Here is a 25,913-nt window from a genome sequence, read left to right as displayed (position 1 = left end):
CATCCTTCAACTGCCTCCTGAGCTGTGATAGGGAGAGAGCTCCAGCAGAATGGACACTCCTCCTGAGCTGTGATAGGGAGAGAGCTCCAGCAGAATGGACACTCCTCCTGAGCTGTGATAGGGAGAGAGCTCCAGCAGAATGGACACTCCTCCTGAGCTGTGATAGGGAGAGAGCTCCAGCAGAATGGACACGCCTCCTGAGCTGTGATAGGGAGAGAGCTCCAGCAGAACGGACACGCCCCCCTGAGCTGCAGCAGAAAAGAGACTCCTCTTGAGCTGTCAGTTTGATATCATATATAGCAGAGCAGTGAATGGGGAGATCTCTGGATCCATGTGAGGTACAGGCCCGGTTTTATCTTTGTTAGGCCTGTATTACACCAATAGATTATCTAACCAATTTCTATCCAATGAGACCAATAGTTGGTGTGTGTATAAGAAAAGATCTGTGTGTGTAAACGGCCATCTGACCAATGATAGGTCAGAAAATCTGTTGGTGTAATACAGCCATAAGAAAGAGATTGTCATGTACTATATGATGTCTGATTTTCATTTTTTACATTAATCATGGGATAACCATTTAAGTATAAGGATTTAAAAAAAATATATATTTTAATCGACTGTTTCTGTGGGGCGTTAAAAAAAAATAGGACGGTAACAAGGCCAAGTTAAGAGACATATCTACAGAAGTATTTCTTTCTGCACTTGTGATAATCTATCAACATGACATTTTCTACTAGAATTCTTCTCCCTTCCTTATTTTTTTTCGCTTCACATTAATCACGTTAAAAACTGAATATGGGCTGCAGCACAGCGCTTCATTCTCCAGCTCAGTTTTGGATCCCAGCAGTCAGACCCCACTGATCAAGAAGTGATGGCATATCCTAGTCATACGCCATCACTTTATGAGATGGGAATAACCTTGTGAAATACAAATTAAGGCTACATTCACACGACCGTATGTGATTTGTGGACCGCAAAGATGGTTGATCAACCACCTGTGTAGTTATAAGGTGGCAGCGACATGCAATGTGCTAGCATGCCCAACCTAGTGAGATAAGCCCCCCATAAGGGACAGATATGACTAGATACAATCTCTGTACTGTGCTATAGAACACACGGGTGCGATATAAATCATGTTGGGTGATCATTTATTTCTAGAATTCCTAATATTGATGAACACTGTCAAATGCGATAGTTTCCTTCACATACATCATAACCACCATTAGCTTCTGTATCTAATCTCAATAAACACAGTCAATGTGCCTACTGCGGGTGCAGCGCCAGCTGTTAGGACCAGCTGCATAGGATGCTGTCAAGCAGAACAGTCGAGCATGGCAGGAGATAGCGGGGTGCTCAGAGACTGAAGGACCTGTCTGTGGACCACTGTCTGTGCCAAGTCATGTAAAAGCTCTGCATTCTTCAAAGCTTGTGTGCGTTATGTAAGAGGAACGGCTTTCACAGCAAGTCCCAATGTAATATACCCACAGATTGATTTTACACCGAGGTGACAAGTTCTGTGAAGCGGGAAATGTACAGGATGCGTACACGGATCCTGCAAGACGCGTTTGTATGGACCTCGCATATGTCACAACTAGTACGCGCCATTCTGCACCATTACACAGAGCATCAGATGGCAGGAGGATCTCAAGAACGCCACGACTGACATAACTAGGATGTCTACAGACACACAAGAGTAAATTCTCCAGCAATAATCAGTGTAATCGTAATAAATATTAATACAACTCACCCTCCACTATGAGGAGTCCCTAGAACTGTACTGACTGAATACAGGCTGCCACACTGAGCAGCCTGTACTCTGCAAACAGGTCAACCGAAAGGATTTTCAAATTCTCTGCAAACCATCATGTTATTTGTAACCAGGACAATTCTGGAAAGGACATTTTCAATTTTTTCTCACCAATCACTGCAATTAAAATGATATGGGAGGCATTAGGCTAGCGCTAGAGATCCGGCAGGATGGTCCTGCTGTTCTGTTATTCTGCAGGCCCATCTAACTATGGCAATACCAAATAGCTTTTATTATCTTTTATTACTTTTTAAAGTAAAAAAATTCTGTCTGTGCGGCGCATTGCTAATGCTTATAGCATTAGCAATGCGCCGCACAAACCTATGAGAAGGAGTGCCCGGCGGCCACAGTGCACGTGAGTATGATGCTGCTCACTAACATACCATGGCAGCCAGGACTTCAGTAGCGTCCTGGCTGCCATGGCAACCGATCGGAGCCCCAGCATTACACTGCTGGGACTCCGATCAGAACTGACCACTGCCACCAATGATGGGGGGGGGGGGGGAAGGGGGCCTTGTGGCCACTGCCACCAATGATTAATACTGGGGAGGGAGAGGGGGGGGAGCGCACTGCCCACTGCCACCAATACAGAGACTGAAGAACAGTACCGGCACCCGACCTCTGATAGGACAGGGGTTAATTGCGCGGATCACAGCGTCCTCTCAGAGGTCGGGTGCCGGGAATGCGAGTAACAGAATTCCTTACCCCACGCCGAACTGCTGAGAGCGCCCAGCAGGTATCGGGGACATTTGCACGAGTACAAGTACTCTGCAAATGTCCAGTATCGGTATCGGGACATCCCTACCGGTAATGTGTCAGCTCCAGGCACCGACCCTGGACACAGTAGAAGTGCCGGATTTAGGGGGGGTGTGTTAGGGTTACATGAGGCTGGGGCGCCAGTGACAGACTGGGCATGCGCTGCGAGGATGAGGAAAAGCAGCGCATGCGCATTTACTCTGCAGGCATGGACGGAGCTTCTCCATGTTGCGTGCAGCCATGGACGAACTGGCTGCACGTCAGAGCGGGGCTCAGGGGGCGTGTCATCAGATTGTAGAAAAAAAAAACTGGCAGATCTACTTACAGACATATATTAGGAAAAGTACTTTTTTCCTGCCTCCCACACAGTAATTGAAAATACATGCAGAGTGGTCAACCCCTTTAATACGTTTATAAAAAATTTCTTTACAAAGCATTGGTTAACATTTTCCGGAATTAGTCATGGCTAAAGGGAGCAAGGTCATTATATTAGGGAATTACTATTTTCCTAATACATTCATTAAAATGACTGAAAAGCACCAACTAAAGCTCTGTAGATATTATGATGTAATGAGAGGCGCTAGTCAAATACGAATGCCCCCTCTCAACATCCGCAATGAAATCAGGGTGAGGATAGTCTGACCTGCTGCTTGCATCTTGGCAGCTTTTCACTGCATCTCCAAATAATCTGTTCTGACTTAGGCCTCATGCACACGACCGCAAAAAATACGGATGACACCCATGTGTATTCCGTTTTTTGCATAGCGGAATAGCTTGCCCCTAATAGAACAGTACTATCCTTGTCCGTAATGCGGACAATAATAGGACATGTTTTTTTTGTGGAATGGAAATACGGACATACGAAAATGGAATGCACACGTTGAAATGAATGGTTCTGTATAAGGTCCGAAAAACACGGAACGGACACAGAACGAAAATCCGTTTGTGAGCATAAGGCCTTATTGTTGTACAAAGACAGATCAGAGCAGAAAATTGGGAAGTCAATAATATCTTCCTCTCCTTAACCTTGGGCTGCACACAACTCGCAGCTCTAAGGCCTCTTGCACACAAACGATACAAATTAGGTCCGGATGAGTTCAGGAAAACTCACATCATTTCGTAAGCAAGTTCAGTCAGTTTTGTTTGCATTTAGTTTTTATTGCGCGGGTGATGGGTTTTTCACATGCGTGATAGAAAACTGAATGTTTAGAAAAAACATCACTTGGCAACTATCAGTGAAAAACACGTCGCATCCGCACTTGCTTGCGGGTGTGATGCCTTTTTTCCACACAGCCCCATTCACTTCTATGGGGCCAGCGTTGCGTGAAAAACGCAGAATATAGAACATGCTGCAATTTTCACGCAATGCACAAGTGATGTGTGGCAAAGCACTGTGCTGCCCCTGGTGATGACTGCGGGCAGCCAAAGCTTTGTCATTCACTATGGAAAGGAAGAAGAAACTTTAAAAAATGGTGCAGGATCTTAGGAGGTGCTGCCTGACCATTTTTTAACGTTTCTGCTCTACCTGCTGACTGCCCTTGAGCGAACGCAGAAGACCATGGCTGCAGCTTAGGACAACCGCCCGCTGGTCGGGGTAGCAAATAACCAGCCGAGAGATCTACATCCGGTAAGCACATCCTTACCTTTTAACCGGACACAAAACTACTGATACTGCACATGTGGCGCTCCATTCTCCCCATTTTTATTTTCGCACACTATGTAAAGGAAAGCATGGAACTTGGAACTCCGTGGGGGGAGATTTTTTTATGAGTGTAGGCTGGGCTTCGTAGTCACACAGTGTTAATCATCGTCACAATTAGAAAAGTGAGAAAAAACAACTCCAGATCCTGTGCTGAGACCTGTATTAAAGGGGTTATCCGGGAAAAGATATTGATGTTCTATACTCAGGACAGGTCATCAATATCATATATGCAGCGTCCGACACCCAGGACCCCCGCCGATCACCTGCTAGAAGAGGCTGTGCGCTCCTTGAGCGGCGCAGACTTTTCCTAGGCCAATGACCTAACCGTACATCGGTCACGTGGTCCAGTTGCAGCTCAGCTCCATCCAAGTAAATGGGACTGAGCTGCAATACCAAGCTACGCTATACAACGTATAGTGCTGTGCTTGGAAAGCTGTCGGGAGCCCGCTCCCCGAAACGGCTTATCGATCCTATCCTGAGGCTAGGTCTTTATCATCTTTTCCAGAATAACCCCTTTAAATTTGTGCTATTAAACTAATTTGAATACACAACTTTTAATACCTTTAGTAATAAAGCATGAGCCAATTGTAAGGAATATTGACTAAATGCGATTTACCCGTTCTGGTATGCTGACTGCAGGGCAATTATAAGACTTATCAATGTACTGACCAGTCCTGAGTTACAGCAAGTGTTATAGTCCTGAGCTGCCTGAAGCAAGTCAGCAATAGGTAGAGACCCCACTGCTAACCTGATGGGACAATCCCTTTAATTGCGTCAGACTTTCACCATATTTACATGGTGAACTGGACGTCCAGTTCAGAATTGCAAAAACCTATAGTTGTTATGCACCGTTTACGGTTAAGTCCCTCATTTAACTAATAAAATTAGTGTTATTTCTGAATATAAAATAGGTTAGTCTTTGGTTACATAAGACTATAAAAACCTTCTGGCCCATTTATGCCTAATTTTGGCAGAAATAACAAAGGTTGCACTGGGATATGCCACACATGTCAGATAAGTGCAGGTTACAACCTCTGGGACCCGCTCCTATCTCCAGAACAGGGCCCCCCAAAGTAAAGAGAACTTTTTCACAGGCGTGGCCACCCTCTGTTCAGTGGTATGAGATTTCCAAAAATAGCTGACCGCTGGCTCGGTATGTTCAGAAGTCCTGTGGCGGTGGACGGAGGATGGCCATGCTTGTGCGGCAGCTCACCCTAAACTAGAGGCCCTGTTCTGGAGATAGGAGTGGATAGACAGGAGGTCCCAGAGGTGGGACCTGCACTTCTCTGACATTGGTGGCATATCCTAGTGGTAGGCCAATTTACCGCCCAGGAATACCCTGTTAAAAAGCTGCAGCTAAACTTGTGCCTTATTTGCACCACTTGCCTGTTGGGCATGATCGAGTTATAAAAAAAAGGTACTGATTTATCCAAGGCAAGGACTAAAAAAAAGGGCACAAATGAGTGGTACGAATGTAAACAAGACAAAAAAATAAAATAAAATTTCAAGCAGACAATTTTAGACGCACCAGATTTATTGAGGGGCACACCTTATTTTTGTCACAATTTTCGACAACTACTTTCTCCAGTATTATTGGTGCAAAATATGTCATTATTAATAAATGTGGACCAGTGGGGACCCTCTACAAACATACAAAATTCTGGAGCACCATCATGGACAGCATAGTAACGAAAACTATACATTTACAAAGATTTATTATTTCACACTCATCTAAACCACTCCATGCCAAAAAAAACAATAAAAAACAAAAAGTAAAAAACATTTAAAAGAATTTTAATTTTCATATTACAGTTCAAATATACAGTCTTTCAGACTCTACTTGACAAAGTGATGTCTGTTTTCTTCTGTGACGGCACTCTGACAACCCGACCGCATCCATGGAACTTCTTTCACAGTCAGATGATAACTGTTACGGCTTCATATTTTTTAGTCTGATTTCTCTCTCAAGTTCGAATTGACGATAATCTACTCGCTCCAAGAAGGCTTTCCTATCAATGTAGCTAGAAATAAAATATAACAGGAAAGACATTAAATGAAATCATATAAATGGGACCTGTCACATTGACAGCTTGCATGTTACAGGGCAGGGAAAGCTGGACAGATTGATGCAAGATTCTGCACAATATTTCATTCAATGGCTTAGGAGTCCAGAGGGTGGTCCTATCGGTGAGTTCGTTGTCTCTCTGCACACTAATACAGAGAAGGCTGTCAATCACTGATAGGACCGCCCACTGGACTCCTAAGCCAAGAAAGAGCACGAAAATAATATAATAAAAATGACAAGTTATATGGAATCATTTCTCAAAGTATCTAAAGGTCCACCTGCTCAGCTATTTCTGCTCTACAACAAGTTGCTTGCAGATCAGACACCGGTTTCATCATGACAAGTTCCCTAAGACTTTAACATAAAGACTAAATAGACCAACGAGAGTCCCAATGATCCTAGAACTTGGGGTGTCCAGAGTCCTGCAATGACTCCTTCTGAGGGTGATCTACATTTTGGCTGATAGACGAGGATAAGCACGTATAAAATTCCTGACATGCTAGGCAGATGTATAAGTTTCATGGAATGACGGTGCGTGTGGAAAATTGGACATGTCAACATTCCCAAACAATAGAAACGGTCAGTGCTTGGTCTGGGTGCTGTCTATTTTAAAGGAAATGTGTCACCAAAAATTTTATCTGCAAGCTAAAACCAGATAGTAACGCATATCCTAGGGGTGGGCGGTATAGGCGATATAGGCGATATGCGATATGAATTTGGGCCACGATATGGATTTTCGCCATATCGCCGGACCGCGATATGATCATTTTCTCCTGAGCCGGCACAGCGGAGGGAGGAGGAGGAGGAGGGAGTCCCTCCCTCCCCACTGTGCGCGGCTGCCGCTGAAAACCAATGAGGACAGAGTAGGAGGAGGAGGGGAGGGACTGTGGCCACTGCGCTACCAATGAATGTGCCGGCCATATCCCACAGGGTCCCCCTCCTCCCCCCCCTCATTGGTGGCAGTTTGCCGTTCCGATCGGAGCCCCAGCAGTGTAATGCTGGGGCTCCGATCGGTTACCATGGCAGCCAGGAGTCACGCTGCTGAAGTCCTGGCTGCCATGGTATGTTAGTGAGCAGAGAGCAGCGCATTATACTCACGTGCGCTGTGGCCACCGGTCGCTGCTTCTTCTGTCTGTGCGGCGGATTGCTAATGCTTACAGCATCAGCAATGCGCCGCACAGACCTATGAGAAGGAGCGACCGGCGGCCACAGGGCACGTGAGTATAATGCGCTGCTCTCTGCTCACTAACATACCATGGCAGCCAGGACTTCAGTAGCGTGACTCCTGGCTGCCATGGTAACCGATCGGAGCCCCAGCATTACACTGCTGGGGCTCCGATCGGAACGGCAAACTGCCACCAATGATGGGGGGAGGAGGGGGACCCTGTGGCCACTGCCACCAATGATTAATACGTTGCGTTGCGTTACCAGAGGGGACATATCAGAGGCAGGGGGAGAAGATCAGAGGCTGGGGAAGGGGGACATATCAGAGGCTGGGGAAGGGTGACATATCAGAGGCTGGGGAAGGGGGACATATCAGGCTGGGGAAGGGGGACATATCAGAGGCTGGGGAAGGGGGACATATCAGAGGCTGGGGAAGGGGGACATATCAGAGGCTGGGGAAGGGGGACATATCAGAGGCTGGGGAAGGGGGACATATCAGAGGCTGGGGAAGGGGACATATCAGAGGCTGGGGAAGGGGGACATATCAGAGGCTGGGGGAGAAGATCAGAGGCTGGGGCAGATCAGAGGCTGGGGGGGCAGATCAGAGGCTGGGGGGGCAGATCAGAGGCTGGGGGGGCAGATCAGAGGCTGGGGGGGCAGATCAGAGGCTGGGGGGGCAGATCAGAGGCTGGGGGGGCAGATCAGAGGCTGGGGGGGCAGATCAGAGGCTGGGGGGGCAGATCAGAGGCTGGGGGGGCAGATCAGAGGCTGGGGGGGGGGCAGATCAGAGGCTGGGGGGGGCAGATCAGAGGCTGGGGGGGGGCAGATCAGAGGCTGGGGGGGGGCAGATCAGAGGCTGGGGGGGGCAGATCAGAGGCTGGGGGGGGCAGATCAGAGGCTGGGGGGGGCAGATCAGAGGCTGGGGGGGGCAGATCAGAGGCTGGGGGGGGCAGATCAGAGGCTGGGGGGGGGCAGATCAGAGGCTGGGGGGGGCAGATCAGAGGCTGGGGGGGGCAGATCAGAGGCTGGGGGGGGGGCAGATCAGAGGCTGGGGGGGGCAGATCAGAGGCTGGGGGGGGCAGATCAGAGGCTGGGGGGGGCAGATCAGAGGCTGGGGGGGGCAGATCAGAGGCTGGGGGGGGGCAGATCAGAGGCTGGGGGGGGGGCAGATCAGAGGCTGGGGGGGGCAGATCAGAGGCTGGGGGGGGGCAGATAAGAGGCTGGGGGAGCACATGAGAGGCTGGCGCCATGGTCAGCTCCCTGCTGTTGTGTGTACTATGCACAGGGCAGCAGGGAGAGTGTAAAGTCCTATTCACCCTAATAGAGCTCTATTAGGGTGAATATGACAAGGGTTCCAGCCCTTAATGAGGCCAATAGTTAATAAATAAAAAGTTAAAAAAAAAATATTTAAACACCCCCCCCCCCAATATAGAAAACAATATATCGCATATCGCACATGCTTAAAATTATATCGCAATATAGATTTTAGGCCATATCGCCCACCCCTAGCATATCCTTTTTTCTAATTCTTTTTTATTTATTTTTAATTTTAATTCTATATCCTGAATATAATTATGGGGGCGGCCATCTTGTCTGATCTGTTCTTAACAGCATTTACAAAGCATTAAAAAAATTGCTTTACGGCAGCCCCATGGTCCATAGACACAATGGTCAGGAGGGGACCTCATTGACTTCTATGGGAGAGTTTTTAGGAATGATCTGTGACCTGTGCAGAGGACAGAAAGGAGCTATGATATCACCTATGGTGAATGGTGGATCCTGCCTTATCTATACACAGAAGTGATATCATTACAGGCAGGGTTAGAATGACCGATAAACAGGTAACTGCGGTAAAGTGATCTGTACAGACTCTATTAGGCATAGTGGCAATTGCAAAACTGCAGGAATTTATGATTTATGCTTAAATATTGCAACAAAAATTATTTAAAAACATGTTTAATAGTGTTGGTCGAGCACCAAAGTGCTCGGGTGCTCGAGTACAACACCTCGGGATGCTTAGGTGCTCTACCGAGCACAATGGAAGTCAATGGGAGAACCCGAGCATTAAACCAGGAAACCCCTGCTCTGAAGAGGTGAGGGCATCTGGTTCACAGGAAAAACGATGCTGTCCGAGTAGTACACCACTTTTACAGACTGACAATAATACGCACAAAACCGAAGATAAAATCTATTTTAGAGGAAAAATTGTTAGGAAACATTCTTTCCTGTATATTTACTTGTGTATAAAGTGCAAGTGCTGCCAAAATTGTTCATGTAGTGGGACTCCTACACTTATAAAGCCTATGCACTTAGTGAAAGGGCTGCCAAAAATTACAAGGAAGAGGCACTCCAATACACCCTTATTACACATAACGGAGGGCATCATACACACCCTTGAAAAATTATGATTGATGGCCTGCTGGTGACCCTCAAAAACTATTGAAGCAAGGGCCTGCTGATCTGACCAGCTAAAACATTATGGGTTCGGGTCTGCTGCTGATCTGACCCTCTCAAACATTAGGAGCGAGGGCAGCCTAATAAGCATGTTGATATGATGGAGGAGGATGAGGAGGACGAGAAAAGGGAGATTGAACCATATACTCTTTTTAGTGGTGGAAGGGAATACAGTGTATTCAATACACCATAAAAGCCACATGTAAAGTGCCTTTATGTTCAGCCGCTTTCCTCTGGTAGAGTAGAGAAGTCAGGGGAAATCCAGGCCTTGTTCATTTTTTATAAGAGTCAACCTGTCAGCATTTTCAGTTGACATGCAGATGCGCTTATCTGATATAATGCCACCAGCAGCACTAAATACTCGCTCTGACAAAACGCTGGCGGCAGGGCAGGCCAGCACCTCTAAGGCGTAGAGCGCCAGTTCGTGCCACGTGTCCAGCTTGGACACCCAGTAGTTGTAAGGCACAGAGGGATCACTGAGGACACCGATATGGTCTGCTCCAGGCCTTGGAAAGTGTTGCCCTGCCTCTGTTGGAACTGCTGTGTGTTCCCCTCGTCTCCCCTCCTCGGTTGGCCAAGGAACTACGTAATCTGCAGCCAGTGTTGTCAGCTGGAAATTTTTGGAGCAAGTTTTCTACAAGGACCTTCTGGTATTGCACAATTTTGCTCGTCCTCTCCACCACAGGAATGAGAGATGAGAAGTTCTCTTTGTAGCAGTGGTCGAGAAGAGTGAACAACCAGTAATTGGTGTTGGCCAAAATGCGTACAACACGAGGGTCACAGGAAAGGCAGCATAACAAAGTCAGCCATGTGTGCCAGAGTCCAAAAAGACAATACTTCGCTGTCCTCATCAGGAGGATGACTCTCAATCTACTCGTCCTCTTCCTCCTATTCTACCCATCCATGCTGAACAGATGGAATAAAACTTCCATGGGTACTACCCTCTGTAGCAGAGGCATTAGTCTCCTGCTCCTCGTCCTCATCATCCAATTTGCGCTAAGAAGACAAACGGAGGGTGGTCTGGCTATCACCCTATGTAATGTCTTCCCCCATTTCCACCTCTTTCACATGCAAAGCGTCAGCCTTAATTGTGAGCAGCGAGCGTTTGAATAGAAAAAGAAGTGGGATGGTTATGCCGATAATAGCGGCATTGCCGCTCACCATCTGTGTTGATTCCTCAAAGTTGCGTAAAACCTCACAGAGGTCAGACATCCATGCCCACTCCTCGCTTGTGAATAGCAGAAGCTAACTGGAAAGGCGACGACCATGTTGCAGCTGCTATCCCACTACTGCTCACAAAGCCTGGCCAACATGTGGAGTCGGTGAGCTGGCAATTGTAAGCGCTGCTGCAGAGTTGACAGACCGGCGGAAGCTGTAGATGACTTGTGGAAATGGGCACACACGCAGCGCACCTTCACCAGTAGCTCAAGTAAATTGGAGTAGGTTTTGAGAAACCGCTGAACCACTAAGTTTAAGACGTTTGCGAGCTTGCCGAGCTCCAAAGCCGCAACCAAGTTACGGCCATTATCAGACAACCATGCCTGGTTCTAGGTTAAGTGGAGAGAGCCACCGCTCAGTCTGGTCTCTTATCCCCTGCCACAGCTCTGTGGCGGTGTGCTGTTTGTCACCTAAGCAGATCAGTCTAAGCTCGGCCTGTTGCCGCTTCCCCACTGCAGTGCTCCACTGCTTCCAGCTACTGACTGATGGCTGAATGGTGCTGCAAGATAATTCAGAGGTGGAAGTGGAGGAGGAGATGGAGGAGGAGAAGGGGGGGGTTTGCATCCACTAACGTAGGTGGTGGCGGAAACCCTGATGGAAGTAGGGCCCGCAATCCTTGGCGTCGGTAGCACCTGTGCCATCCCAGGGTACGACTCGCTCCCAGCCTCCACAACGTTCAACCAGAGTGCCGTCAGGGAAATGGAGGGTCCATGGCCAAAAGCACTTGTCCATGTGTCAGTCGTTAAGTGGTCCTTCTCAATAACTGCGTTGGTCAGGGCACGTGTGATGTTACAGGACACATGCTTGTGTAAGGCTGGGACTGCACACTGTGAAAAATATTGGCGGCTGGGGACAGTACCACGGGACATCCGCCGCCATCAGGCTGCGAAAAGCCTCAGTGTCCACAAGCCTAAATGGCAACATTTCCAGGGCCAGCAATTTGGAAAGGTGAGCATTTAGTGCTATGGTCTGTGGGTGGGTGGCTGGGTATTTGCACTTTCGTTTAAAGGTCTGAGGTATAGACATCTGTACACTGCGCTGGGACACAGAAGTGGATGTGCTAGCCAGGTGCATGGCGGGAGGCATCTAGGCCTGCGTCTTGGACAGGGGATTGGCCAGCACGTAACACAGGGGAAGAGGCGGCAGTGGTGTGACCTGCAGACACTGGTTGTGGACCCAGGCTTTCGGCCCACCTATTAGGGTGGTTTAATGCGATGTGGCGGATCATGCTGGTGGTGGTGAGGTTGCTAGTGTTCACGCTCCTGCTCATTTTGGTACTGCACAGGTTGCAAATGTCAATTCTTTTATCGTCAGCACTTTCCTCAAAAAAGCACCAGACTGCGGAACACCTACCCCTTTGGCAAGTGAGATTGCCGCAAGGGGGTGCTACGGGGAACAGTTGCGGGCCTGTTTGGTGTTGCCCGCCCTCTACCTTTTGCCACGCCACTGCCTCTTCCAGCCTGTTGCGGTGCTGCGGATCCCTCCCCCTCTGTACTGCTGTCCTCGCTCAGCTTTTCACCTTCCCAGGTTGGGTCAGTGACTTCATCGTCGTCCACCACCTCCTCTTCCACTTCCTCGCTCTTGTCATCCTCCTGACTTGTTGACCTAACAACAACCTCAGTTATTGACAACTGTTATCATCATCATGAACCTCTTGAGACACTAAATTTGCTGTTGACTTATTGGAAACTGTGTCTCATCATTATCATCCACCTCGTGAAACACTAATGGCCGTTCCCCACCGTCATCTTCTTGCGACTGTGGATGCTCAAGAGTTTGGGAATCAGGGCACAAGATCTCATGTCCCTCTTCAAGTGGGCTTGGCGAGAGGCTCAAATTAAGGAATATCGATGAAAACAGCTCCTCGGAATATCCGAGTGTGGGATCACTTGTTTGCCAAGAATCTCCATGGTGGATGCGCAAATAAAGTACACAGAATGTCACAGATATTTTTAGGTATAGCGCAAGTAATGTCGCTGTCACCACTGCCTAATAAAAAATGACACTGAATGAATGTCACCGATATTTAGGATGGGCAAACGCTAGACAGGAGATGTAGCGCAGATAATGTCGCTGTCTGCAGCGGGCAAACAATTGCAAGCTATTTAGTGCAGGTTGCGCTAAAAATATATATTGCTGCCAGATACAACAATAGTCCTTAAAAGGACTTTTTGGTCTAAACAAGTATAAAAGCTAAAATATTCCTATTTCATTCCCTACACCATCTCTCCCTTCTGCTCTCCAGGTCTCCCTGACTAAGACTGAGCCGAACACGTGTCATCGGGTGCCATATAGCACCCGATGACGCTTTCCAGCCAGCCAATCACTGTAATGCCAGTAACCAACATGGCTACGGCATTACAGTGATTGGCAGTACTTGCCTGCACGTGCAGGGAGGAGACTCTAGCATCGCGCTCGAGCACACGTGGTATTCGAGCATGCTTGGGTCTTTTTTCAACCATATTAACTATGTAAAGTATAGAAGTATAGGTCATTTTCTGATGACATTCCCTTTAAAGGGGTTATCCATTACTATAAAAATGTCCCACATGTTCTGGGCCCCTCACAGGGAATATATTTACGGTGTCGGCCGAGCCTCCCTAGTGTCACCCGCGATGCTAGTCCCTTTCTGTCTTTGGCTGCAGCAGCCCCTTCCCTTCCTTCCCCCGACACCGGATGTTTTCATCCGTGCACGGGGAGAAGCAGCAGTGGCGGTGCAGGTACCAGAAGCAGCGCAGGGAGCGGGGTAAGTATATTCATTGTGAGTGGCCTGGTATATGGGGGACATTTTTATAGTATTGGATAACCCCGTTAAGTTAGGACACTGCCTGGATGGAAATATCATGTTTCGGCACTGTAGCAGTCCCTTCCTCAGACATTATATATTGTGTACTGCCTGAGGAAGCGACTGGTACAGTCCTGAAACACGTTTTTACATAGTTAATAAATTTATTAAAGAGGACCTCTCACTTCTCCTGACATGTCTGTAGTAGTAACTACTTGCATTCCCCATGCAACAATAATTCTGGAGCATCCATTCCCATGGCTCTATGTTGTGCCATTCCGAATTGTCAGCAACTTGCAGTAAAAGGTACAGCTGGGTGTTACCAGTTGAGGGTGTGTCTCTACACAGTTGATACCAGCAGCACTGATCGGACAGAGTCAGACACACTCGCTTCTGGTAACACCCAGCAGTACCTTTACTGCAGACTGCTGGGAATTTGTAAGCTTTTAGCAGGAATAATACAGGAATGGCACATCACAGAGTCATAAGAATAGATGCTCCAGAATTGTTATTACATGGGGAATGCACGTAGTTACTAATACAGACATGTCAGGAGAGGGGACAGCTCCTCTTTAAATTAGACAGATGCCCATGAAATCTATTAGGACAGCAGTGATAGACAAAATAAAACAGCGATACAGAAACAACTTCCCCCATTGTGGACAGCCGCAGGTATTTATTGGGCTGAAAACTAAAAAGTGCCCCTCTACCAACTACTGATCTCTGTGTAAAAGGGCAGCTCAGACGGACTTCCAGACAATTATTTAGTAGAACGTCCCCCTCGCTGGGCCCGCAGTCTACGCCTGTAACACAGATAATACAGTAGAGAGACACACATTCCTAATAGGACATGCTAGCATAGTCACCTCCCATTTAGCTCATAAGCGCTTCAAAACTCTGCACGGAAAAAGAAAATTAACACTTTTGCTGCTATCTGGCCTGCAGTGCAGAACGCTCAGCCTCACAATGCTATGTGAATAATTAAGGGAAAATGCGACGTCCTTGTGGCGTCCGGGAGGGTTACATAAGAAGATCTCATGCCAAGAATACAGCTGTAACCTCCTCCTTAGGCAAGAAGAAACCAACTACGACAAGAGCATGCTGAGTCAGGTCAGCAAGCTGCACAGTGTTCAATGGAGGAGCTGTGCCAGCTGCTAACACTGCACAATCCAGTGCCAGGGCTGGACCAGCCGGCCTCCTCTGTGGACTAATTCTGTATTACTATTATTGAAAGGCGACACTCTCACATTGTACTTGATCTCTGCATAATGTAAAACCTATCAAATATACAGAAAATGACAATGATCCAGAACCAGGGATTGCTTTGCTGCTGGAAAAGAAATTGCAACCCTGAGGGCTCCATTAATTCTAGAACATGAGCACCATAGCCAGGGAAGTCTGATAATCTGGCATGGATCAAAAAGATTCCCATTCCAGATGATCAAGATTTCCAGACCATTAGACACTACTAGACCATCTTTGTGCACCCTTTACATCCTGTATGAGGCACTGTCTAATAAGATGCCTGCACTTAATAGAGGGTTCCTATTCTTGTCCGTAACTGCGGACAAGAATAGGACATGCTCTATTTCTTTCCGGAGCTGCGGACCGGAAATGCGGATGCGGACAGCACACTATGTGCTGTCTGCATCTTTTCCGTCCCCATTGAAAATGAATGGGTCCGCACCCGTTCCGCATAATTGTGGAAGGGATCCGGACCCGTTCTACGGACGTCTGAATGGACTCTAAATGGCATAATACACTGTAAGTAGGGGTGGGCGATATGGCCCATAATCTATATTGCGATATAATTTTAAGCATGTGCGATATGCAATATATATTGCGATATATTGTTTTCTATATTGGGGGGGTGTTTAAACCTTTTTTTTTTCTTAATAACTATTAGCCTCCTTAAGGGCTAGAACCCTTGTCATATTCACGCTAATAGAGATCTTTTAGGGTGAATAGGACTTTACACTCTCCCTGCTGCCCTGTGCTTTGTGCACACAACAGCAGGGAGCTGACCATGGCAGCTAGCCACTCATGTGCCCCCCAGTCGCTCCCTCTTATCACCCCCCTCTGGTAACTCAAACCATTCCCCCTCCCTCTCCAGTATTAATCATTGGTGGCAGTGGCCACAGGGTCCCCCTCCTACCCCCCAATCATTGGTGGCAGTGGGCAGCTCTGAACGGTTACCATGGCAGCCAGGACGCTACCAAGTCCTGTCTGCCATGGTATGTTAGTGAGCAGCATTACACTCGCGTGCGTCGTGGCCGCCGGGCGCTCCTTCTTCTCATAGGTCTGTGCGGCTCATTGCTAATGCTATAAGCATTAGCAATGCGCCGCAGACAGAAAAAGGCGCGCCCGGCGGCCACGGAGCACGTGAGTATAATGCTGCTCACTTGCATACCATGGCAGCCAGGATTTCAGTAGCGTCCTGGCTGCCATGGTAACCGATCAGAGGCCCAGCATTACACTGCTGGGACTCCGATAGGAACTGCCCACTGCCACCAATGCAGAGACTGAAGAACATTCCCGGCACCCGACCTCTGACAGGACGCTGTGATCCGTGCGATTAACCTCTCAACTGAGGGGTTAATTGCGGCGGATCGCAGCGTGCAGTCATAGGGGCCGGGATATGGCCGGCACATGAACGCTACGTTGGAATTCAGGCATTCGTTGGTGGCACAGTGGCCACAGTCCCTCCCCTCCTCCTCCTACTCTGTTCTTATTGGTGGCCAGCGGCAGTCACGCACAGTGGGGAGGGAGGGACTCCCTCCTCCACTTTGCCGGCTCAGGAAAACATGGTGTGCGCCGAGAGCGCGATCATTCACTACTGCTCCGTGGTCATATCGCGGTCCGGCGATATGCACAAAATCTATATCGTGGCACAAATTTATATCGCATATATCGCCCCCCCCCCCTAACTGTAACGCAAAAGTACCACAGTGTATTATACTAGTTATTTTGCCAGTTAGCGTATTCAGTCTTTATCTCTAATTGCTGATCTCCTATGTTAGCCTGACACCTGCTGGCCAACAATTGAACGGCAGTTCTAATAAGCTGGGTCTCTTCAGCCTATTAGAATTAATAACCGGCATCCCCGATCACCACACAGGGGAGCCATTTTTAACCTGGAACTGCGCTTCCAGGTTTTTCATTATTTAGATGCTGTGGTCGTGGACATTACCTGTGGGCCTCTGAAACAGCAGAGACCTGCTGGCTATAGCACCCTTTGCATGCGCAAACGGGCGCCATGTTTAAAGAGGTCGTGGGCTCTTGTGTGAGTGCTGTTTCCTCTTCAAAATGTATTTGTGCGTTGTCTACTTTGTAGCAGCGGGTGCCGTGTAATTACCACTGTTGATCCTATTCACTTGAACGGGATGGACAGTGATGTCAGAGTGACTGCATGGTTTGTCCAGCCACAAGGACAAGCTGGCTTCAATAGATCTAGCTTGTTAACCCCTTCCTGCACTTCTGTTCTGCTTCTTCATATCTGACTGTGCGGACCTCTGATGTAGAATTTAACCCATGCATTATGTTAAGGAGAGCGTGCTGGATGCAGGAAGGAGCTTAGAGTCTGCGCTGTCAGACACGACCGGAGTAGAGTGGAGCAGCAGTGGACTGGGCATAGCACAGCATGGTCTACATGGCCACGTACAGTAAACATTTGTTGGAATATGCTCTTACCCATCCTTGCCCCTATTGTGGCGAGCCAATTCATCTACAATCCCCTCTTGGTCTTTAAAAGATTCCCAGTCCAGCTTGGATTTCTCCAGTGTGCTCATCTTCTGCTTTTTGGAGCCTAATGTTCCAAGTATGCTGCCAATCCCAGCAGGTCTTTTCACACTGTAATGACATAATGGAAATGCAAGGATTACATATCTACCAGCAAACTTATGCAACCTTAGATGGAGATTCTGAAGCTGTAGATTTATACCCTGTCGGTCAAAATACATATAGAAGATTTCATAATGAAATGTGCAAATGCAGAAATCTAATGTCCGCAGCCTACCTCCATAAAGAGAAAATTCACACTTACCTGCTCCCGTATGTCTATGTTCTGGTCTCCGGACTGTATATATCTGGCGCTGCATGGTCATGGTCACAGGTTTTGTTGCAGCCAATAACAGGCTTCAGCGGAGCATGTGACCATGGCCATGCAGTGACGGATGTAAATAGTCTGGGGACTGGAACATGGACACGTGAGATCTAGCGTGGAGGACTGGAAGCGAGGAACAGGCAAGTATAAATCTCTTCTTTACAGAGGAAGGCTGTGGACGTTAGATAAAAAGTCATTATTCCCGGAGAACCACTCGAAAGCGTGGCCATCTCTGGGAGTCCTATAGAGTTGAAAACAGTGGCAGCGCACATGCGTTCCCACCACCCCATTTAAAATGGGAACACAGGGCCCCTGTTCTAGGGATAGCAGGGGGTCCCAGCAGTCGGACATTTGCTGGATAGGGTTATAGGCCTGGGTCGTGGTGGAACCACTTTAAAAGGCGATACACACATCCGTAGGCAATTTTTTATGATTGCATTTTAATCATTGTGGGCTAAAAATAATTTTTTTCAATTGGTCTTTGTTTAAAAAATATTGAGCCGTTCGGTCACAAAAGATTAACTGCTTGTCTAGCTGTGTATATCCTACTTTTTACTTTCACTTTGTGGCAGTCATCTAATAACCCTTCTCTCTAAATTTTTAATTTTTGTTTACCGTTTTATTGACAGAAATGGAAATACAACAGTACATAAATCACTGCGAAGGGTGCACCACAATGCTATGCAACTGACAACACTGACTAATCCCTCAATCTGATGTTAAGAACTGAGACTTTAGCCAATGTATTCCTACCACTAAGCTACCTACGGAGTGTGGTCAGCTGCCGACATCCTCCATTGTAGGCATTTTTGCTGGGGATTGCCGCTAGCAACGGATCACATGCTGAGGAATTGCTCCCCCGGACATAAACATGCCACAGTGTTTGGGGTTTTTTAGCGTTTCCTTCCATTTAGGCCACTTCATTCTGTGATTTTTCTAAATACAACAGTACTATACACTTTTGTTGCCAAATACAATGTATATATGGAGGTTCCAATACCTGTATGGTCCAATTCTCTTAATACAGAAAACAGTGTAACCAATAATACAGTAACTGTCTTAGTCACCCACCCCTATGACATCAATGCCACCCGCCCCTATGACATCATTTAAAGCGTAGCAATGTTGATGTATACGAATGTCCCAGTACACCTACTGAGCCACTTCTCCTCGAGCCACTGATATTGCTTGTCGCATTCTCGAGGTTGAATACTTGGTTTGTGCTGCCCCACGCCACAATCCCCAAACTTGATCAAATTTATGTGGTTTATTGCGATGTTTGTATACCAGTACCATGTAGGGTAGGATCTGATTTATTTGCAATTTCCACATGGTCAAGTTCGGTGTATTGGGGCTGTACCATCTCAGTGCTACACATTTGCGTGCCATAAACAGGGATTCCCTTAGGAATATTGTTGTATAGTGATCCCAATCATCATCATTCAGTATTCCTAGCAGGCAGACCCGAGGAGTGCACGGCACCCGAACCGATAGTAATGAGGGAAGAAGATCAAACACCTTCCAGAAGGCGGCTATCGGGTTGCAGCTCCAGATCATGTGCCAGAAGTCCGCCTCCTGTTCCTCACACCTCGGACATGCTGGAGATGGCACTCTACCCTTTCTGTACATCCTAATTGGAGTTAAAAATGACTGGTGAATGATAAAAAGTTGGATTATTTTGTTATTTATCGCGGGCAATACTCGTAGATGCGACTAGAAATAAATCCTATATTGATTCTTCTGCGAGTGTGGGTATCTTTCTTTTCCATTTGTCCATCATTCGGAGGGGCTCTGTGCTAATCTTTGCTTGTACTCGGTGTGAGCAAATTGCCGATACTAATCCTCTGGGACCCTGGGTTTTAACAACTCCTACAAGTGGATATTTGGACACTCTGGTGCTGCCGTGCAGAAATTTGCTCTGTACTGCAGCCCTAAGTTGTAGGTATGAAAAGAAATGGGTGCGTGGTATATTATAATTTTGTGCCAAAGCCTCGAACGTCATCATAATTCCTTGATCATAAATATCGCCTAGGGTTTTGGCTCCCGCCAACTTCCATTTATCCGCTCCCATTACTTGGGACCATTTGGTATGGACTAATTTCCCCACAAAGGCATGTCTGAAACTACCTCTAAATTTTGCTAGTTATTTAGCTCCTCTCCAGACCGTCTGGGCTAATGTATGTAATGGTAGCATTGACCTTTTGAATTTCATTTCCGTTGGTCGCGCTGCTCATTTCAGCTCACACTTCAGGGTAATTTGGATATGTGCCGGCTTCCTCCAAGAATTCTGTTATGCTGGTGCTGGCTAGTAGTAGTCAGGATTTGCCCTGTAGTTTTGCGCCGGCCACGGAGCTCAGCCATGTCGGCTGCTGCGCCCCCCCCCCCCCCCGTTATCTCTAATTTACTGAGAGGTCATAAACATTTAAGCCACATTCTCCACATTCTTATCAGTAAGGTAAGATCTGAGCTATAATCAGTGTTTATAAAAAGTCAGGGAGCAGAGATAAGGAGCCGTCAGATTAGCTGGCTGACGGAGAAGAGAGAAAATTCTGATCCCTCTATTAGAGCATCTCAGCCCTGTAGAGAAAAAAGGGCTCCATATTTGTAATAAAGACCAATTAAAAAAGCTCAAAATGAGTGCAATGCAATCATACAACAAAAATTGCCCCCAAACGTGTACATAACTTAAGTTTAGTGGAACTTTCTTTTATGTACAGTGCTTGCATGTGAATTTACAACTTGCTTACATGCTCAGCTGGTTTCCTATTAGAGCACATGTCCGAATCAGTGCAGGCAATATTGTTAAGAAGATAAAATGAAGATAACGAGGTCACATTCAGATTAAAGCTGAAGGCTTTAGGGTATGTGAGCAAAAATTATGGAGCAAAACCGGCGCCAAAATCCACATATGTTATGTGTGAATTTCATTGTTGATGTTGGTACAAATTGATCTGGATATTTCACTCATTGCATTGGGAATAGGGCTGAGCCATACAGGGCCTGCAGAACAAAATTGGTGCATTTCGGTTTTTCTAATCTCTAGAAAACTAATATAACCTTTTAAACCCAATGGAGGAGCCAGTGTCCCCTCCATGTCATACACAGCATGACAAATCACAACGGCAGTGTGAAGATCTCCTCATACAGTACCCTAAGGCTAAATGCACACGATCAAGATTGCGTGCTGAAAATCCGCACCGTAGGTCATGTATATTGTGTTCTATGAGAATGTGAAATTCTCATGCACGCAATGCAGATTTTTTTCCGCATGGATTTTGACCTACTGTGCGGATTTCAAAATCTGCAGCATGTCATTTGGATGTACATAAAATTATCGAGAAAAAGAAATACCGTACATTGTAAGCTCCAGTAAAAAGGACTGTTTTCCATGATAGGGATGTATTAAAAACTCCCTTTTAAAAGATGCGGTGGGACCCACAACTATCAGACATTGGGGGCATATCCTAGTGTCTGAGATGGTACAACCCCTTTAATTATGGGATAACCCCTTTAAGTGCTACATAATGCAGTTTTATCAAAACTGGGATAGGATCCAAATACCACGTTGTGCTTTCTTATCTGTAGTCACTCTTTTTCACATGAAGACCAGACCAGTGAAATATCTGGCGTCGGTAGCAGAAATTCATTGTGCTATTTAATATTAAAACCTTGAAAATGTTTCCAAGCAAGCAAAAAAAAAAAAAAAAAAAAAAAAAAGGAGCTTCTAAACTTCAAGCTCCGCTGTGCTTTCACCTCTGCTGATGTGGTGTCATCTAAGGCAAGCTTAACAAAATGCAATGAATGATAATGAGAACCTTCTCCCTGCAATGCAACACTGCACTGCCCTCCGTAATATCCCCAAGTCGTACTTGCCCTTGATCTACGCTTGAACATAACATTTTTATTGCTGTGGCGGAATGCCACTGGCACATACTTAATGCCATTTCAGATGAAGGAAAACAACTGAAGCAAAAAAATATATATATAAAAAATAAATTAAAAAAACACGCATCCATAATATTCTGGAGCTTGTGAAATGTACGGAAATAGAGGTTTGTGTTTCATTACAAAATGACATCAAGTGGTTGCTGGATTGCTTTGTTTCTGATACTTGTACCACTACGTACTATGTAAGCTGCAGGGTTTTATAGGGATACTAACCTGAAAAGTCTCATCTCTATTTGCCGTGCAGACTAAGGCTACTTTCACATTAGCCTTCTCCGGCAGGGGAACAGCCTGTCAGATCTGTGCTACCGCTAGTGCACCGTGCCACCAGAAGACCGCTCCGGCACCATTCACTATAATGGGTCCGGGCGCAGCACAGCAAACATGCAGAGAGGCGGCTGGAATAAAACTACAACATGCTGAATGGGGCGGGAGCAGACTTCAGGCGGCATGGTGCACTAGCGGTAGCACGGACCCGGCAGGCTGTGTCCCCGCTGGGACAGCCTGCCGGAGAAGGCTACCGCTAGAGTGAAAGTAGCCCTAAATGTAATCAGGAAAGACCTCTGCTTGCACACTACAGGAAAAAGCACCGGGACCATGGGAGTGCACATAGGCTAGTACTTTTTCCTACAGGGTGCAAGCACGACCACCACTGATGGATCGCAGGGGGGCATAACCATGGAAGTGAGCAGTGAATAATGAGATGGAAAAATGAATCCAGCCAGCAAAGGAAGCAATATGGATAATAATACATTAGTAAGTGCCTTATATTAACTTTCTGTACACAACACATTCTATTTGCTGAAGTGAATTGGTATTAAAGGGGTATTTCCATCTGGGACATTTATGGCATGTTGCCAGGATAAGGCATAAATGGTGCAGGTCCCACCTCTGAGAACTGCTCATATCTCCAGAACGACCCCAAAGTGAAAGAAGAGTACACTGTGCATGCACAACCACCCTCCATTCACTGCTATGGGATTTCCCTAAATAGCGACGTGCTGGTTCGCCTCTGAAGGTCTCTGTGGTGAATAGAGGGTAGGCCACACTTGCGCAGCTTGCACTCAGTCCGCTGCTATGCTATACCAACAATGTCCTATATAAGACAACTCCTTCAATGGGCAGCTCATCTTGGGGCATGTTTACACGGCCGATTTATGATTATTTCTTTGCATTTTCTGTGCAGAAATATGCATAAAAATGCTTAACATAAGTCTGCCAATGTTTTTACTGTGCACAGCAGTTCATGCAACGTGGATTTTTCCTCTAGAGGAGTTGAAATGTATTTCTAAAAAAAAATAAAAAATTTGTTTTATTTCAGTGTGGAAATTGAATGGGACTAGTCGGTGCGGATGCGGAGGCAGCACAAACTGCGGCAGTAATCAAACTGCGGCAGTCAGCTGGGTTCTTCGACAAAACATTTTCTGAACAGAACTGTAGTGACAAGCACTATCCACTACAATGATGACTATTCTTTGTAGCTCCAGCGCTGACAGAGCTACACAGAACAGCTTATCAGCCGGGGTGCCAGATCCCCACAATTGGCTACTGATGGCCTATTGTGAGGACAGGCCATCACTTAAAGGCTGGACAACCGCTTTAATAGAAAGTTTGGCAGCACTTTTAACCATGCTAAACTGCTGGCAGAGATAGACTGGGGACAGCAGAACAAACATACAATTTGCTTACTGTTTTCTCATCAGGAGTAGTGTGAATATGAAGTTTTAATCAGCGAGATTCTACTCTTGCAAGTGCCCAGGAGGTGGGGCTTCACTGTGAAATACTCTCTACATTGAGCTTCTTGACAGGCCCTCCCCTCTGAGCACCAGCTGTAGCAACCAGCCAGGAGATCACTACAGCTGTCCTCAGAGCAGAAGGGTTGTGAAGCAGCTCAATGCAGGAGCATAATCTAGCTGACTCAATCTTCATATTCACCCTACTCCTCATGAGAAAAGCTCCACAAAAGGTATGCTTCTACTGCTCTCCCCAGTCCCTACCTGGTGCTGTCAGCAGTATAGTGGACAAAACTGCCGACCGACTCCATTTAACATAAAATGTTAAAAATTCTGGCTTCTCACAACCAACACTAGAGGGAGCTCACTGAAGATGGACTTACCAAGGACCTACAAAACAGACTAGAGGATAAATCTGCAAAAAAAAAAATACACCTATAAATTCCCTCCTTTGGTGGCTACATGTCGCAAGATGGAACCTGAACTCCAAAACCTGCTAAGAAAATCCTCATCACAACATTTGTAACCCAAAGCTAAATGTTCAAACTGATAATTTGCACTGAAACATCTGCTAGCATTTATAGAAGAGCCTTCGATGAATGCAGTGGGTCTGTTAGTTATTTAAACTTCGTGTCCAAAACTCTCAAAAAGATGACTTATTTGCATTTACTTCCTAAATTCTACTGTCAATGATGCAGTTTATGAGCTCAGAGACAAGTCCATGTAGGTCAGAGTGAGTGGAGATGGATCCATGGGCATGCCTTACTCCTAAGTAGGAAAATAACCGCATCCTCTCCAGAAATACGAAAGAACGTGCAAATATAGCAGAACCTGTCAATGACAGGCGGTGGACTTGCCAGGAGAAAGGACGTCAGACTCAGAATCTGCATCCCTGGAATCAGCAAGGTTTCCTGAAGGTTGTAGTCTAAGCTGCAGAATGACAGATTGCTGGTGACAGGACATTGTTTACTGTACGTACAGAAGTGGAAGGGCCCTAGGCTGATGGAGATGCTGCTGGACTGCTCCGATGAGGGCATTCAGGTGGACTCAGTCCAGGGTCACACTGGAATATGCCATTCTATCTCACAGATCTCTGAAGGATAGTTAGTGTTCTCCACACACAGAATAAAGCAGACAGTGGCATTCACTCACTAGATAGTGTAAAGAGTTCATAAATGTATGATGACCACAAAGAGAAGAGCGACTCAAGAAAGTGCTGCTCAGTAAACTCTTGCATAAACAGAAGTCCCAAAGGCGTGACTTGATACGGATTCCATTTATACACTGCACCAAGCTGTATAATCTTCTAGTACGGCAGTGACATCTGAGGAACGTCCAGTGGACTGAAACGTCAGGATGTTTTGAGTGGATTGCCATCTAATAAAGAATCTGAAGAGCATCACTCACTTGAGTGCACAGTTCTTCTCTTTACTGTCTACTGAATTGGGACCCCAGAACCTCTATACTGCAGTGCCACAGAAGTGATCATACGTTTATAATGACCATGTTCACACTAAATATTGTATGCTGATCGGTTTAGTCTTGTGTTCCCCCCAAAACATCTTCTAAAACAAGACCACAACTTGTTACAGAGACTTAAAGCAATAATATCCAAGAGTGGTTTAAACCTTAAAGGGAACCTGTCACCTGGATTTTGTGTATAGAGCTGAGGACATGGGTTGCTAGATGGCCACTAGCACATCCGCAATACCCAGTCCCCATAGCTCTGTGTGCTTTTATTGTGTAAAAAAAAAAAAAAAAAAAAAAACACACATTTGATACATATGCAAATTAACACAAGAGTCATATCTTACTTGTGTGACCAAAGAAGTGTCATTTTTTTCCAAGCTCTGACTCATCTCAGGTTAATTTGCATATGTATCAAATCTGGTTTTAATACACAATAAAAGCACACAGAGCTATGGGGACTGGGTATTGCGGATGTGCTAGCGGCCATATAGCAACCCATGTACTCTGCTCTATACCCAAAATCCCGGTGACAGGTTCCCTTTAACCTCTTCAGGACACATGACGTATCGGTACGTCATGTTGTCCTGGTACTTAAGGACACATGACGCACAGGTACGTCATGTATGGTTCCGATCACCGCCGCCCGGTGATCGGAACCCGCTGCCTGCTCAAATCATTGAGCAGGCACCTTGGCTAGATGCGCCCCCCCCCC

The 25,913-nt window shown here is 46.6% G+C and overlaps 1 protein-coding gene across 2 annotated transcripts in view; it reads right to left on the bottom strand.

Moving 5' to 3' along the window:
• Positions 1-6,043: 6,043 nt before the first annotated feature.
• The window catches only part of CFDP1 (craniofacial development protein 1), a 51,219-nt gene continuing 31,349 nt past the window's right edge, over positions 6,044-25,913 (bottom strand). For both annotated transcript variants that reach the window (XM_044270319.1, XM_044270320.1), the window contains exons 6-7: positions 17,642-17,800; positions 6,044-6,286 (exon numbers count right to left, since the gene is read on the bottom strand). In XM_044270319.1, coding sequence (XP_044126254.1) covers positions 6,196-6,286; positions 17,642-17,800 — 250 coding nt within the window. In that variant the 3' untranslated portion in view covers positions 6,044-6,195. The remainder of the gene's footprint in view (positions 6,287-17,641; positions 17,801-25,913) is intronic.

This window comes from Bufo gargarizans, chromosome 10 (genome assembly GCF_014858855.1).
Source record: "Bufo gargarizans isolate SCDJY-AF-19 chromosome 10, ASM1485885v1, whole genome shotgun sequence".
Taxonomy (NCBI): Eukaryota; Metazoa; Chordata; class Amphibia; order Anura; family Bufonidae; genus Bufo; species Bufo gargarizans.
This window is presented reverse-complemented; position numbering and strand designations above follow the sequence as displayed.